General features: G+C 53.7%; 1 protein-coding gene across 5 annotated transcripts in view; it reads right to left on the bottom strand.

Moving 5' to 3' along the window:
- SACS (sacsin molecular chaperone) overlaps nucleotides 1-16,341 on the bottom strand; it is a 73,351-nt gene that overhangs the window by 14,892 nt on the left and 42,118 nt on the right. For 4 of the 5 annotated variants that reach the window (XM_021065465.1, XM_021065462.1, XM_021065463.1 and 1 more), the window contains 4 exons: nucleotides 14,019-14,165; nucleotides 10,293-11,778; nucleotides 9,488-9,579; nucleotides 1,641-1,667 (listed from right to left, as the gene is read on the bottom strand). In XM_021065465.1, the coding sequence (XP_020921124.1) occupies nucleotides 1,641-1,667; nucleotides 9,488-9,579; nucleotides 10,293-11,778; nucleotides 14,019-14,165 (1,752 nt within the window). The remainder of the gene's footprint in view (nucleotides 1-1,640; nucleotides 1,668-9,487; nucleotides 9,580-10,292; nucleotides 11,779-14,018; nucleotides 14,166-16,341) is intronic. The other variant, XM_021065464.1, reaches the window with a different exon arrangement.

Genomic DNA, 16,341 nt, shown 5'->3' on the forward strand with positions numbered 1-16,341 from the left:
GATGGAAAAACATCATAGAAAATAAAGGAGAGAGAAAATAGAGTAAGACACTCAACTGATTCACTCAGAGCTCCTGATTTCTGTTTACTTGTATTTAAGCCTTTACTTTTACCCTAACGTTTGAATGTTACCACAAAGTCTCCATGCCCAGGGTCAGAAAGCCACTGAAGTGGCGAGGAACCTCTAACAGTATCAGTAAAATAATTTTACAGCATTTTAATAAATGACTTGTGGTTTTGTGGCCCCGCCTTCAAAATGTTCAGCTCTGTCAAGAGGTCAATTCAGTATGGGGTACTGACGTGTTCCCAGAGACAAAGTTTTTACCTAAACTCTTGAAGAGCAGTTTGTGCTTCCTCTAGCTCACTTCAGAATAACAACCTCAGCATACGTGGAATCACTGTTCAGGGATGCACCACGTCTTTGGCTGTGTTGCCAAAGACGTTTGTTTGCATTCAGCATGGACGGAAACAGGGTGTTACAGGCGGCTCCAAAATAAGGCCAGGGTCCACGTGAAGGGTGCGCTGTACGTCAGTCAGACCTTCAAGGACCAAAAAGGAAAGGGAGGGGGAGCACACAGAGGCAGGAGAGGATGGCCCGCCAGCCAGCTCGGTGCCCCCCCCCACCCCCGGCACCCTGCGAGCCCTGGCAGCACCTGACACCCCGAGGGTCCCGCGGAAAGCCACCCGCTCACAGGCTCAGCACCACACTGCTGCCTCCTCCCTAGTTTTTGTCTCCAGCAGGAGATGGAACAGCGGTGAGGAGACGGCGGACAGAGCCGGCCCCTCGGGCAGGTGCTGACCACGCAGCCTGCTCACCTCAAGATTCTGTCTTCCTCTTTGATTGCACCCTAGGAATTTAGGAACATCCAGTCATAGTGGCTGTGAATGATGAACCCCCTGAACAGGCTAGAAACCAAAGTTCATATTTACATGAATTATCTCTCTAAAAATGACCTGGTTTCTCAGTTAATTTCAGTAGAGGTGTATATATCGCCTGCTTTAAGGAAGAGATTGACTCCGAAATAATGTTTATTACAAAAGCAATTTCTATAAAGCAAATCTTTCCTCTAATTTTCCAAGTGAACTGGGCGAAATAATACAAGTTGAGTCGAAACTTGTTATGAGAAGACGACAGGCAACAAATGGCCTGGGCAGCGTGAGAACGGTCAGCGGCCGCCCCTAAAGCCTGCTGTCGGCCCCACCTCTGCTCGTTCCCTGGCGCGCTGGGCACGCTGGGCACGCTGGGCCACACTCCGCAGTGGTCAGCCCCCAGAGGCCTCCCTTCAGGGGCACAGGTCCCAGGATGGAGCCCCTCTGCCCTCCGTCTGCGCTGGTGGGAATGGCACAGCAGGTGTGCAGGCTCGCTTCCCCACGAGAAGCCACAGCTTAAGGTACAAATCTCAGCACAATTCTTTCGGTGGAAGGACTGCTTCCCAGTCATTTAAAATGGTTTTACTGTAGTAGGCAGAACAGCCACTCTATCAGTGTGGTTTCCTCTCTCCTTTAATAGTTATGACCACCAGAAAAACAATGGGGACGTAATTTCTAGCTACTTAGGTAAGTGAAAAAACAGGGTTCAAAGAATCAATGAACAAAACCATCAGGCTACAAATGAACACAACATTCAGCCAGTCATCATACCTGAATATCCCCAGAGAAGCTGTTGTGCTAGAATATAATCAAATCCGTTTTAGAAAAAGCCAGAGTTGTCATAACTTTCATATGACAGCTACAGAAATTATAAAGTATCTTAACACTGTTTGTAGAATCTTTACACATAAGAGGTAAAAGAAAAGCCATAAACAAAACTCGATACATGGCAGAATATACGTTTAAGATTGAAAGGTGTATTTCAATGCAAACTAAATCCAAACTACGTTAAGGGGGCGAAATCTCAGTTCAGAAAGAAATCAAAATCTGTACTTTATCTGCATCAATTACATTCCAACAATATAAATACAGTCAGGCGATAAGCTCCAGGTGGGCTTTCTGTACAAGCTCTCATCGTATAGTATTCAGGTAGCCTAGATAATTAAGAAAGGGAAGACCTCTGATTTTGGAAGGCTTTTGAATACCTCTGTAGAGTACACACAGTACACTGAATTCTGACCTTATGACAAAGAAAGGGAGGTTTTATCCCATATTTCCTCTACCTGCCTGCGGTAACCAACAATTACAGACCTCAAAGAAGCCCTCCTCTCCCCAAAGCAAGCACCTGCCTACAACTGGGTAAGAAGGCTGGGGACGTGGGTACCTTGGGCTCAACCTGTCAGCAGATACAGAGACCACGGGTCTTGGCAAAGGAATTTAAGCTCCTCTGATCATCACATCCATCATTTTGTCAGTTACCAATACTGACTGGGCCCTAGAGACACAGAAACAGACAAGACAGCCTGGTCCCAGACCTTGGCTTATGCCTCGTGGGGAAGGCAGGGAGCAGACACCCTCTTAGAAATGCCCAGCACAGGCAGGAGCTCAGGATGGGGTCACACGTGGACTGTGCCGGCGTGGAGCACGAGGCCAGGGGGCAAGGACAGCCACGGGCACCGTGCCTACGGGAGGGACAGACACGTGGTCTTCCAACACGAGGGGTCACGGGAGGTGAGGACCCAGGTGACCCGACGGCACTCACAGTAAGGGCAGGTGCGGCAGCCCCTTTCCAGGTACCAGGCCTCATTCTAACAGCCAGAAAATGGAGCCAAGTAACAAAGAACCCCACATGCTAAGGATTCTGGCCTTTATTCAGAGAAAACAGGGACGAAGCCTTTGAAAGAGTTTCAGGTGAGAAATGAGAAAATCTCATTTCAGAAAGATAACCTAGCAGTGCTGTGGCCTTCACTCGAGAGGCCAGAGTCCACGTGGGGAGATTGTCCGGGGCATTTCCAATCCCAGCTGAGAAGAGGTCGCCTCCAGGAGGCTGACGGTGGGGTCGGGAGGGAGAAGGGCTCCTGAAACGCGGCCTGGGGGGCCACAGACTCGGCTCTCGCGCCGAATCGCCCCACGCTTCTCATCTACACACAGGAGGCTGACCCAAAGCTGCCGCTTTTCCGGGAGGGCTCCCTGCAGGTACCTGAGCTGCCGCCTCGGTAAGGAACCCCGAGGGGCCACACCACCCCTCAGACACGACGTCTGCACACTTTGCCTGAGCGCCTGCCACGGAGTGTGCCCGCGCCAGCTCCTCTGCCAGCTCCCTAACCTGCCAGCCTCCCAGCAGTGACTCTGTCCCTGAATGTGACCCAGGCCCCGTCCCCCAGCTCTGCCTCTGTCCCCGTATGAGACCCAGGCCTGGTAGACTGGCCCACAGCACCGCGGACCCTGCTGTGAACACCTCTGGTTTCATGCTTCTTTATATTCTGCCCCCGAGCGCCATGCCCAGCACGTAGGGGCAATTCCAGCCACTGTTCGCTGCAGAGACCGGGGTCATGAAATGGACCAAGGCCCAGGGACCACCCCCAGTAAGGGTGGGAAAGTTTCGATGTGCGTAGGGTCTTGGTGCCAATCCATCAGGTATTCCCTCCAAAGCCCATTCTCCTGCTCTTGTACCTTCTGAGGCATTTACTCGAGTAACTAATACGGAAAGAGTCTAGACCATTAAAAAAGTAAAACACACGGAACTGTCATTCCAACTCTGCACCCCAAGCGAGTCCCTTAAATCCTACAAATTCTTTCTGCGCAGTGTCACATCCCTGGAAGGAGGACGGGAACACGGGCTCTGCCACCTGAGGGAGATGTGACCAGGCACAGCAGCGGGCTCGGCCTCCGTGTCTGCCCTCAACCCCACCCACCCCGCCCAGCAGCAGAGGCGTGGCGCTAGCCTGGCAGCCAGGCACGGGGACACAGAGAGTAAGGGCGGCCCCAGCTCTGGGACAGTTAACTGTGGCTGCAGGCGGGGGGGGCAGCACTGGACAATGAAACCAGAACACACCCTCGCACCATGCACAGAAATAAACTCAAAATGGCTTAAGACTTAAATGTAAGACAAGACACCATCAAACTTCTAGAGAAGAACACAGGCAAAACATTCTCTGACATCAGCCAGACAAATGCTTGCGTAGGTCAGCCTCCCAAGGCAACAGAAATAAAAACAAAAATAAACCAATGGGACCTGATCAAACTGACAAGCTTTTGGCACAGCAAAGGAAACCACAAAAATAAACCACCAAGACAACCTATGGAATGAGAAAATAGTTTCAAATGATGCAACTGACAAGGGCCTAATCTCTAATATATGCAAACAACTTATACAACTCAACAGCAAAAAAACCAACAACACAGTTGAAAAATGGGCAAAAGACCTGAATAGACATTTCTCCAAAGAACATATACGGGTGGCCAATAAGCACATGAAAAAATGCTCAACATCCCTGATTATTAGAGAAATGCAAATCAAAACTACCACGAGATACCATCTCACACCAGTCAGAATGGCCATCAGTAATAAGTCCACAAATAATAAATGCCAGAGGGGGTGTGGAGAAAAGGGAACCCTCCTGCACTGTTGGTGGGAATGTCAGCTGGTACAACCACTCTGCAGAACAGTATGGAGGTCCCTTAGAAAACTATACAAAGAACTACCACATGACCCAGCAGTCCCACTCTTCGGCATATATCCGGACAAAACTTTCCCTGAAAAAGACACATGCACCCGCATGTTCATTGTAGCTCTATTCACAACAGCCAAGACATGGGAACAACCTAAATGTCCATTGGCAGATGAATGGACTAAGAAGATGTCGTATATATACACAATGGAATATGACTCAGGCACAAAAAAAGAACAAAATAATGCCATTTGCAGCAGCAGGAATGGAACTAAAGACTCTCATACTAAGTGAAGTAAGTCAGAAAGAGAAAGACAAATACCATATGAGATCACGTATCTGGAATCTCATATACAGAACTAATGAACCTTTCCACAGAGAAGAAAATCCTGGACATGAAGAACAGACTTGTGGTTGCCAAGGGGGAGGGGGAGGGAGTGGGATGGGCTGGGAATTTGGGGCTAACAGATGCAGACTCCTGCCTTTGGAGTGGATAAGCAATGAGATCCTGCTGTGTACCTCTGGGAACCACATCTAGTCACTTATGATGGAGCAGGATAATGTGAGAAAAAGAATGTATACATGCATGTGTGACTGGGTCACCTTGCTGTACAGCAGAAAACTGACAGAACACTGTAAACCAGCTGTAATGAAAAAATTAAAATCTTTAAAAAGAAAAAGAGGAATTCCCATCTTGGTACAGCAGAAACAAATCCAATTAAGAAGCATGACGTTGCAGGTTCGATCCCTGGCCTCGCTCAGTGGGTTAAGGATCCAACATTGCCGTGAGCTGTGGTGCAGGTCACAGATGAGGCTGGGATCTGGCATTGCTGTGGCTGTGGCTGTGGCACAGGTTGGCAGCAACAGCTCCAATTAGACCCCTAGCCTGGGAACTTCCATATACCGCAGGTGCAGCCCTAGGGAAGAAAAAAAAAAAAGAGTGAGCACTGGAGGGGGGGGCCCTGGGAGGGAGGGCCTGCACCATGGCAGGGGCGGCAGAAAGAGGAGGGGCTGACGCAGAGGCTGTGCGGCAAAGACTGTGCGGCAAAGACGGCGAAGTGGGGCTGTTTCTGAGCAGGCCGAGGGTGGGCTGCTCCCACAGAGAAGAGACGGCGGCTTGAGGAGGGTGGCGACTGGCTGTGGAAACGCCGATTCGGAGACACTAAAGGAGCTCCAGGGCAAGCTCACGGCAGCTGCCATTCCATCAGCATTTACTACGGGCCACATAGTGTTAAACTACACGCGTCACGGATACCGCATCGGATCGGCAGAGACGTGCCAACAGTGAGACCACATCACAGCGCAGGGTTTTCAATCACCTGCCCTACTGCGAAAACCAGGTAACAAATTCAACTGGGGAGTTCCTGCTGTGGCACAGTGAGATCAGCAGCGTCTCTGCAGCGCTGCGGAGCAGGTTCAATCCCCAGCCCAGCACAGTGGGTTAAAGGATCCGGTATTGGCACAGCTGCAGTGTAGGTTACAACTGTGGCTCAGATCTGATCCCTGGCCCAGGAACGCCAAATGCCGCAGGGCATCCAAAACAAGGAAAAAAACTCAGCGGGTGAGTTGTGACTGCCTGCCATCCCCCACGCAACCTTATTCCCGCGTCATTACACTTGGAATAAAGCACTCTGCATCTCAGGGAAGGCACTCTTGAGGCCGCAGACATGCTCTCATTGAAGGACGTTACTGTATTACCATGTTACGGATAAGGCGAGAAAGGCTCAGGGAGGTTGGGTTATTTTTTCCAAGTCGCACAGTAGAGGAGTTAAGTTTGAGCCCAAATCTGTGTGACGACAGAGGTGAGGCTTGTAACCACCACACTACACTGCGCTGGCCCTCCTGAGGTGGGGGTGCAACTGAAGATGTGGAAGCCATGCCACGTGCAGGACCGCGGGGGCCGGGAGTGAGGGAGGGTGCTCCAAGGAGACGAGGGGCAACCAAGAGCTGAGCAGGAGACCCTGAACAACCCCATCGGAGGGTAAGCTGAGGAACAGGTGCTCACAAATAACTCGGAGAAGCGGGCAAAGAGCAGTCTCAGGGACGCAGCGAGCACAGTCGTAAGGCCAGGGAGCTCAGAGCGGGGACGAGGTAAAACACAAACGCGCTCCGCTGGCCTTGCTGACACCGTCAGGAACTGGGGGCCTCGGTCAGGCAACCTGCCGGCCATGCTGGCAGAAGCGCAAGTCAGCGGGCAGTGCCAGGAACGATGGGGCAGGGCGCGCAGCAATACGTGCCCCCAGGCCTGGACTGGGGCCGAGGGCAGGCCTTCCAGAAACAGGACTGGGGCCGAGGGCAGGTCAGCGAACCCAAGTCAGGGTGTGTTTCCCCTGAGGGGGAAGGCGGAGCCGGGAACTGTGCAGGGAAAGGGGCAGCAGGGGCAGGGCCGGCAGGAACACACTCAGCTCGGGGTTTTTAACGGGAAACGACCACGTCACCATACAGACTCTGCCCGGGCTACCGGGTTAGAGAAACACCCACCACAGAGGAAGAGCTTCCCATGCAGCTGTATGCAGCAGAACCTTCAAAACTGGCGAGCTTTTCCCGCTCACTGGAAAGACAAGTCCTCGGCGGGCGCGTGGGGTCAGCACAACAGTCACATAATCACTACGTAGAGCAAAAAAGACCAAACGCTGTCACACATCGGTGGTGCCTCCTACGGTGGGAAGGCAGCCCCATAACTAAGGCTCGGGGCTCCCCGCCCCGCACTCGCTGCCCCTCACCCGCCCACCAGCAGAACGGGGAATGGCTCGCCGACCGGCCTGTTTAGAAAGGGGCTCTGCTGCTGCCCAGGGAGACTGCCAGGCCCGGCCCGCCAGCCCCCGTGCACGGCGGGCCCCAGCAGCCTCGGCGTGCCCAGCCAGAGTTCAAGGGCAGGACGGTCAGCAGCCACGGCTGCGCCCCGACGTCCACCTGCCGGGCCCTCCCTGCACACCCCTCACGACTCGGGTCTCAGGGAAGGGAGGCAAAGGTGTCACTTAGGGGTCCCCATCAGCTCCTACACCGTTATGCTCCCGAACATCCCAGCTGTGAATGGCAATAAGGCCGCAGCAACAACAAACTCTTGCCTGGACCTCACGGTATAAAAACAGGGAAGGCGCCCCAGGGGCAGTAACCCCTCACCCCATGGCCAGACAGAAACACGAAAAGGCTAGGGGTCGGGACCATTACATAAGCACAAGAACGGCGGGTTAATAAGTCAAGCTACAGGAAAGTGACCGTGAAGGCCAACTGTGGGACAGCCGAGCCATAAATTACAGGTGACACACGCAGTGAAGACACCCTATCCAGTGTCACCGTCCAAAACAACTAACCAGGAGCCAGAGAGAAAACCAGTGTTTACGGTATGATCCCCAAGTAACAAACGAGAAGGCACAGTAGACGAGAAGATGAAAATACATACAAAGCAGGAAGACTCAAGGTTATCAAGACGCCACCTTACCCCAGGGAAAAGGACCCGACTTTAACTCAGCCCTGCAGACGTAAGAGCCAGTGCCCAGCAGCAAGGCCGCTGCGAGGAAGGCAGCCCTGCTCCGCCGTCGCAGTCTACCCCTCTGCCTGCTGGGTCGGGAGTAACTTTCAACCAACTTCCAAATCCACGGCCACCTCAGAAACCTCTGGCCACGGGCAACGTCCCCTCTTTCCACAGTGAAGCAGCACAGCCAGAGACTGACCCACAGCGGCACGTGCGATCCCGGACGGGCCTGGCAAACCTAAGCGTGCGCCGCGGCAGCACGCACAGCCCACACCGCTGCCTCCTCCACAGGAGGCGCGGGAGTCGGGATCACGGTCGCCCCGAGGGCACGGGGCTCCGTGCAAAAGGCCGGGTGCTGGCAGTCTGCTGGCGTGGAGCTGCAGCACGTGTTGGGTTTATAAAAGTTCATCAGGCCTACATTTAAGACATAGAGACTTTCCATATGCACGTTACATTTCAGTGTAAAGTTTTATACAAGAATATAGGCGAGAATTTGAAAACTAAAGATTGCTGGAATTGGAGCACAGGATGGCAGAGTTACAGGCAAGCGTGTTTGGCTAAGGCTCCCTGGAAGATGACGATTCCCAACTGAGGGAGGGATCTGGATGCCCTCGGGCTTGCACGGCACCCTCGGCCTCACCCCACTCCACGTGGGCCTGGCCCCGTCCAACTCCTTCCCTCCCGCTCCACGCGGGGAGAGGCGCCGTCGTCAGCAACTCGTCCTTCGGCAGGTGTCTCTGACAAGAAAATTGCATCCACCGCCAAAGACACGCCGCAAAGAATACTCTTTCCAACCATAACTAGGGGGACAAATCTAGACGTTTTCAGGCCAATATCTAACTTCAAAGGCTCAGGCAACCGTCTTGCAAGAGAAGGGCGTTTGCCGAAGCTGAAAGACCATACTGCACACAACCACGCCGTCCTCTCTCTTCCTAAGAAGAGCTCCCGCTCAAGGCCAGCACCCTCTGCTGGGGCCGCCCCGCCGCAGAGCTCCTCGGCCCACCGGCGCTTCCCGGCACAGCCACACAGGGCAGTGGAGGGCACGTGTCATGCCCACGGGCCAAAGCCGACCCCTCTGCCCTGTGCCACCTAAGGGACAGTGGCTGCACTCACTGCCACACGGGCTACGGAGGTGAGGCGGGGGCTCAGACCAGAAGGAAACAAGAAAGCACTAAAAACTGCACAGCCCTGTGCACGTCTAAGAACTGATTTCCATAAATGCCCACCACCACCGTGACGAGAGAGCCCATCAAACACAGTATCGCCTGCGGATTCTTTGGGATGGCAAAATCCACTATTAAAACATCTTAAACTACAATCACATGAGGTTGATGTGAAACCATCGAGTTACGGGTCTAAAATGCATAACCATCGGCAATTTCATACTGATTCAACCTAATGGAAAACTTAAACTGTTTACATTTCTATAAATACGTTTATTTAAAAAAAAAAAAACTAAACAGCTATAATACCTCGTGTTTGGGCAGCTTCCTTTAAAGCAGCCAGAAGATGAGGTTTCAAGTTATCCAAAATAAATCTTCCTTCGAGACCTGGGAAGAGGGACCTAAAACATGAAAGAAATACAAGTTGAACCTTCTAACAAGGCTGATACATCCAATCACACAACTTCAAGGCAACTCCATGTACTTACTATTTACATAAATTATAAGGCACACATCAAATCACACTGCAATACTCCTGACCAAGCATTCCCCCGCTTCCCTTTAAGACACAAATCACGCACCATTTCCAAAACCAGAAGGAGTCTACACATCTCAGGATGAACCTAGTTTACTTCCTGAAATGTCAATACCCATCCTCGGTCATAAAGAAATTCTTAACATGGCATTTTCATTCATTTAATTTCATCAAAATAATTCGTTACTGACTACTTTTAGTTAGTATTAGCTCTTTAGAACCATTATTTGCAGTGTTCTCTTACTGGAATTTCCAAGAAAACAACTGCTAGAACTTGTTTCCCCTGCAGCATGCAGAAGCTCCTGGGCCAGGGATCAAACGCACGCCGCAGCAGTGACAGCACTGGACCCTCAACTGCGAGGCCCCTGGGGAACTCTGAACTTTCTAACTGCCAGTCATCTGCACGCTTTTGCCTTCAGAGTATAACCGTGCGTCCCCTCCTGTTCTAACAGGGCCGTTGTGCCAGGCCCTCCTCGCTGCGGCTGCACCGTAACCGCTGCGTTTCCCAGCAGGCTCCAAACGCGCCCGGGATGGGGCCCCAGGGGTCGGCAGCGCTGTGGAAGCGGGCCCCGCACGTACCTGGGGTGGTCCTCTGAGGTAATATAGACGACATCCTGGTCTGAGACAGACGAGGAGAAGGGAACAAAGCTTCCACTTTGCAAAGGCAGCAGCTCCAGCCCGAGCAGCTCGCTGTAGGCCTGGTCGGAGAGCACAAACTCGAGCAGGTGAAGCTTCTCGGCAGCGCCGCCCAGGGGGGCCGCCTTCCTCAGCACCTGCCGTGTCCACGCGGGCGTCACCTTCCCCGCGGGCCTGGCACCGGCGGCGGCCAGCTGGACGGCAGCAGCCACGTGGGCCGGCACCTTGACCACCTGCTTCCCGGCGCTCTGGAGGTAGCTGAGCACAGACCTGGTGTAGTCCAGACTCTCGTCCAGCTCGGAGAAGCACGCCTGCTCCAGCCTGACCCAGTGGCCGCTGAGGGAGTAAAGGACCTCGTTCTGGAACAGCTCGCGAAACAGAGGCTCCAGCACGGGCTGCCAGTGCACCCGGGCCCGGTCCACGTCCGGCCAAAGCCTGTAGACGGCATCGGCCGACAGCGGCAGGCCGGGGCTCCTTTCCGCCTGCAGGCGGCTGATGGCATCCAGGATCAGGGTGGCGTAGGCGCGAGGGACCACGCTCCCGACCAGCAGCTCGTTCCACAAGGCCGCCGGGTCCCTCCACTGGTCCAGCTCTCTCCATTTGATGCTTCTGCGATTGTCCGTCAGGCCGAAGAAGCCGCTGATGTGCACAGGGAGGCCCGTCTTGCTCTCGTCGCCCGGCGGCAGAGGGAGGAAGCAGAAGGCTCTCCCCACGAAGCCGGAGGCTGCCCCGCCCGCCTCCTCGCCCCCGCTGGACAAGGGCATGGCTATGCCAATGACCGGCACGAACTTCAACTCGTCGGCCAGCGCGTCCAGCTGGGTACTGATGCCCCGGCCGCCCACACTGTTACACACCAGCCAAGACGTCCTCTGCGTGCCCCCAGCGCACGCGTCCTCCACCACCACGTCCATCGGGTACGTCGCGCAGGTTATGCTCTTGCTGGGCACCTTGGCACAGTAGCTGCTGATGGCGGCGCCCAGGGCCCTGACGGCGTCCGGCCGCTCCAGCTTCGGGGCCTCGCCCTCGCTGGCCGTCACCCTGAACACCAGCTTCTCGGTGCCATCGGCCTCGCGGACATGCAAGGAGACGTCCTGCACACTTTTCAGGAAGAGCAGCACCGTGTCTGCATCGGCCCGGAAGGACTCGAACAACTCGAGAACCTTCTGCTTATTGTAGAGGTTACCGCTAAGCTGCGAGGGCTGCAGGCGGAGGGGGAACCGGAAGAATGTGCCCGGAAAACTGCCGCTTAGAAACGTTTCCTCGGTGCTTCCAAAAATGCCAATAAACGGTGCAAACTGGTCTGCAAGCTCGCTGATTTCTTTGCTGTCATCTTTAAGATTCCAACACTGGCCTGATTCGTGTGGACCAAACAGGGTTTGATGGGGATCCAGCATCCCAATCTGGTCCCCACTGAAGATACAAGGAACATCTGCGAAGGAAAATCCCACCGTCACCATCGACTCTGAAACGCAGTGGACAAGCACCATCACAGCCACACACAGGCTACCACCAGAAGGTTCCACTTGAGAAAGCATGCGTCACAACAGAGCCATCCAAAAACAAGCTGCATTTAGCGCTGAGAATACGATTCTCTGAACTCGAAAAATGATGGATTGCTCTCTTGAGTCACAAAGTCCCAGGCATCGAGGGGCTTCACAAGAGGATCGGGAAACCCTAAGCTCCATCTGCAAACACACACCACACAGCTCCACCAGGTAACCCTAACCCTAACCCTAAACCTAACCCTAACCCTAGGGGGGGAACTCACACGCCCACCACAGCCATGGGACCTCAATCAATCAGAACAAAGCTGCAGCCTACGCCCCAAACACGAACTTCACCCAGAGACTCCGACAGAGAGGGGACAGAAGAACCGCGCAGGCAATTCTGTGGCCTGGAGCGAGTCAGAAATGGGCTCATCTGACTGAGGCCTTCATCTGCAGATGCGATGCAACCAGGGACATCCGCCTGTGACAGGGCTGCTCCACTCCGGGCTCAGCTGTCACACCGCCCAGGCCCAAGCCCTCCGGGGTCTGACGTAGGAACTGGTAACTCGGCCAACCCGGCCGCCAGGTCGAGCACCAGCGCGGTCTACACCCCTTCCGTCCACACCCCCTTCCCACACCTTTTCCCGGAACTGCGTCAGGAAGCCTCCTGCCGGTGGTAAAGCAGGAGGCATGACCTTTACCAGCCCCAGCTCGGAGCAGCCGCTCCAGCCAGCGCCACCCCACGTGCCCACGCTCATTCTGGACCAGGGATGAGCCCACATGAGACGCAGACACGGAGTCGGCAGACTCAGAACGCTTCACTCCTGCAGAGTCTCCACACCGCTGCAGCTCACACCTGCGCCCCCGTAAAATTTAAAGCCTGAGGGTCTCGCACAAAGAGCTGAACACACGAATGCGCGCGTGTAATCGGTACAGGATGTGGGCGGGATTTCGTCCATCTTAGTATGCAGTGTAACTGATGTCACCTGGAAGGGTGTTTCGCATTGTAACGATGTAAAGGCAACTGGAAACAGGCTCACTGAAAGTGGGCCATGGCGAGCAGACCGCCCGCCTGCCTGGGGCGGTCCCAGGTCAGGCCAGTGTCTGAGAAGGAAACCACCTCTTTCGCCCTCAGGAGCGCCCCGCTGTGGGTGCTAAATTATATGGCCACGCTGGCCCCAGCTACAGCCTGCCAGCTCAAACTCCCCTTCTCCTGCAGGTTCAAAATGCAAACACAGTTTGAAATTAAACCATAGCAAGCGCTAATTTCTGAAAAGCTTTATCACAAAACTACAGTAGATACTAAGAGCTCTGACTCTGGAAGAACAGCCATATACGCTGAGAGACATCTGCCCTAGAGTGTCACAGACCTCCTCCTGTAACTGCGAATCGGAAACCTCCTATTCTTCCTCGATGCCAGACACAATTTCAAAGTGCTAAAATACTCCTAAGTTTAAGGAGGGCAAAATTTTTATGAAGAAAATGAGAAAGGAGAGTCATGTCAGAGATCTTCTGTCAGGTCCTCAACCAGCGGCTCCTACCCTTTCTGCGTCCTCTTATTTAAAAACATGTGCAAGGCGTTCCCACCGGGGCTCAGCGGTTAACGAATCTGACGAGCATCCACGAGGACGCAGGTTCAATCCCGGACCCTGCTCAGTGGGTTAAGGATCTGGTGTTGCCATGAGCTGTGGTGTAGGCCGCAGATGCAGCTTGGATCTTGCATGGCTGTGGCTGTGGTGTAGGCCAGCAGCTACAGCTCCGATTCAACCCCTAGCCTGGGAACCTCCATATGCAGCCGGCGTGGCCCTAAAAAAAGCAAAAATAAATTAATTAATTAAAATATGGAGAAGAAAATCTGTGAAAATCAGTTTGCCTGACTCAAAGATCTGCGGCGTAAAACTTTTTAGAGCAACGATTTTGTGTAGGCTTTCAACAGCTCAGAGGAAGTTTCAAGCCACAGACAAGATGACGGAACACACTGACTCCTTGGGTCACGTGGTGAAGATTCAGTACAGTTACCGTGGTAACTTGAGAAAATGCACGACACTGATATTTCACTGACATACTTCTTGCCACTGACAGAATCTGGGACAGATGCCTTTTAAAACAGCTTCGCCTCTGAAGTTAACCCAATAAACGATAATAATTTTCAATATCAAGACTGAAAGGCCAGATACCATACCTGTGATATGATAGACAGAATTAAACCCGATTCCAAATCTTCCGACCTTCAAAGGGTCGTCCTTTTTCCGGCTGCGCGCGATCTCCTGGATGCCGTGCCAGTCCTCCGGGGTGAAGACCGCGTTGTTGTACACGTAGAGGGCTGGCCCTGGGCGGCAAGGGACGTGCGGGTGTTGAGAAAGGGGGCCGGAGTGCTCAGTCCCCGTTGGAGACCTGGCCCCACCTCACGCTGCTCAGTGGCAGGAAGACGGAACTGAGCCCAGTGACTGAACTCGGCCCTCAGTTCGGCTGCCTTCACCATAGAAACAAGTGACAAACTGATGGTAAAAACTGCCAGGAGAAGAAACACTACTGTCGACCAAAAATTCAAGAAGGAAAAATTACGGTCCCTGGATACTCGACACACAGGGCAAACAAGAGCACCCGTCACCGTGCACTACTTTGTACACTGTGTTTCTAGAGAGCGCAGTTACGGACCTTTGCAAAGGGGATTATCTGTAAATGCGCCAAGATCTGCGATCTAAAGAAACCTGTTTGTGGATCACTTCATAAGGTGAAAAACAAGCCTGCTCACTCACACGCCTCTGGCCTCAAGCGCAGATGTGGGGTGCTGCCATGGTCCGTGTTACACAACAGCGTGACTGCCACTGGTGACACAGTCGCCGCAGGGATCTGCATGCAGCCCAGGCTCCCAGGAAGGACGAGCACTGGGAAGGCCCCTTCTCTAAACCCAGCCACAGTGGGTGCTCCCCCAGCACGAGAAGACCTGGGGAGCCTCTGGGAGCCCCCAGTTCTCCCAGCTTCCTTCACGTGGTCACAGCCTTGAACTCATCAGTTGAGCGCGAAGCTGGGAAGAGCTTGGGTTCTGCACCAGATCGGACATTCGAAGCCCTGTCACCTCGTTACACGAAAGCACTCAGGAGTTCTCAGCTACATGCTGTGGGTAAAGGGAAACTGTGACCAGGAAGGTGACAGCAGCCAAGACACTAGTCACACCTGGTGAAAACGGAAGACGCCCTCAGGCCTCACAAGCAGGGGCTGCCGTGTGAAAAGGCCAGAGGTGGCGCCTGAGTTTTTCAACTGGCTAATCTGATATCACTGGAAGAACCTGGCTCTAAGGGTGCCTATGCACCAACTCAGCTCAATAATCTTCTTTCAAATTTTTTTTAATGAGGCCAAGTCAGGCCTAGGGCAAAATTTCCTAGACGTGAGATAGAATTTGGAATCAAGCACTTCCAGGACCTCATCCCACTCTCACCTTCGCCATGTCGCTTCTGCAGGACACACCCAGTATCAGTGTGACAGCAGATGGGACACTTCTCAACACACAGGATCTCATTTAACCCCCAGAGCACCTGGGCGCCCGCGGCGCTCCCCCACCGCAAGGGCGGGCAGGCGAGGACGCGGCCAGGCTCTGCCCTCGGCTCAGTCCCAGCGAGGGCGGACGGGATCTGGGCCGCTCGCCACCGGGTCCCGTGGAGACGGACACAGGGCGGCCCTGGGGAGGGGACTTGGACCAAAGTCCCTCCCAGGACACAGAGAGCCTTCCACGCGATTACATCAACCACAGACTCTGAGAGCCAGGAAGCCTGGTGGTCGGACCCTCTGGCTGTAGAAATGCAGGACCTGCCCGAGGTCACGAAGGAGCAGGAGTCGGGACCAGAAGGAAAACCTCCCGGTGTGTCAGGTGGCATCGCACCCTTGACAGACACCACCACGCAACCTTCCTGCCACAGGCGGGGCCTGAGAAGAAACACAGTAACTCGGAGAGCACATGCGAAGTATTTACTATTTAACAACAATGTTGATCACTCTCCTAAATCACAAACCCTCTTCCACAAATCACACAACTCACTCTTTAAAAATGTGTCCAGGCAAGTCTGAGCGGGTCCCCCCTCTGCTCAGTAACTTTCTTCCACCGTCAGTCAGTCACAGTCCCCTATCCGCGTCACGGCTGAGCCGCAAGTCCGGAATATTCTTTTCAACACCGCGCTGCCCAGCCTACACACCAGGAGTCCCCTAAGGATTGGCTACGGTTTCCACCGTCTCTCATTTTCCTTACTCATGTGTCTCCTGCTTCAAAATACTTCCAGAGTCCTCCGAAAGGAGACAGTACCAGAAACAACCAACCCTCTTACTTCTTTCCAAAGGCAGAGGGTGTTCTGTTTGCAAAGGGCGTCAGTCTGCCCTGCTCCTGATAGAAGGTACGCTCGCAGGCCACTGAGCAGAAGAGGAGACCCACGTGTTTCCTCTGCTCGTTCCTCTGAGTTGAGATTTTCACTCCTCGTCCTGTAAAAATACCAACTAGCAGGGACACCTTCTCA

Source organism: Sus scrofa, chromosome 11 (genome assembly GCF_000003025.6).
Source record: "Sus scrofa isolate TJ Tabasco breed Duroc chromosome 11, Sscrofa11.1, whole genome shotgun sequence".
NCBI classification, from domain to species: domain Eukaryota; kingdom Metazoa; phylum Chordata; class Mammalia; order Artiodactyla; family Suidae; genus Sus; species Sus scrofa.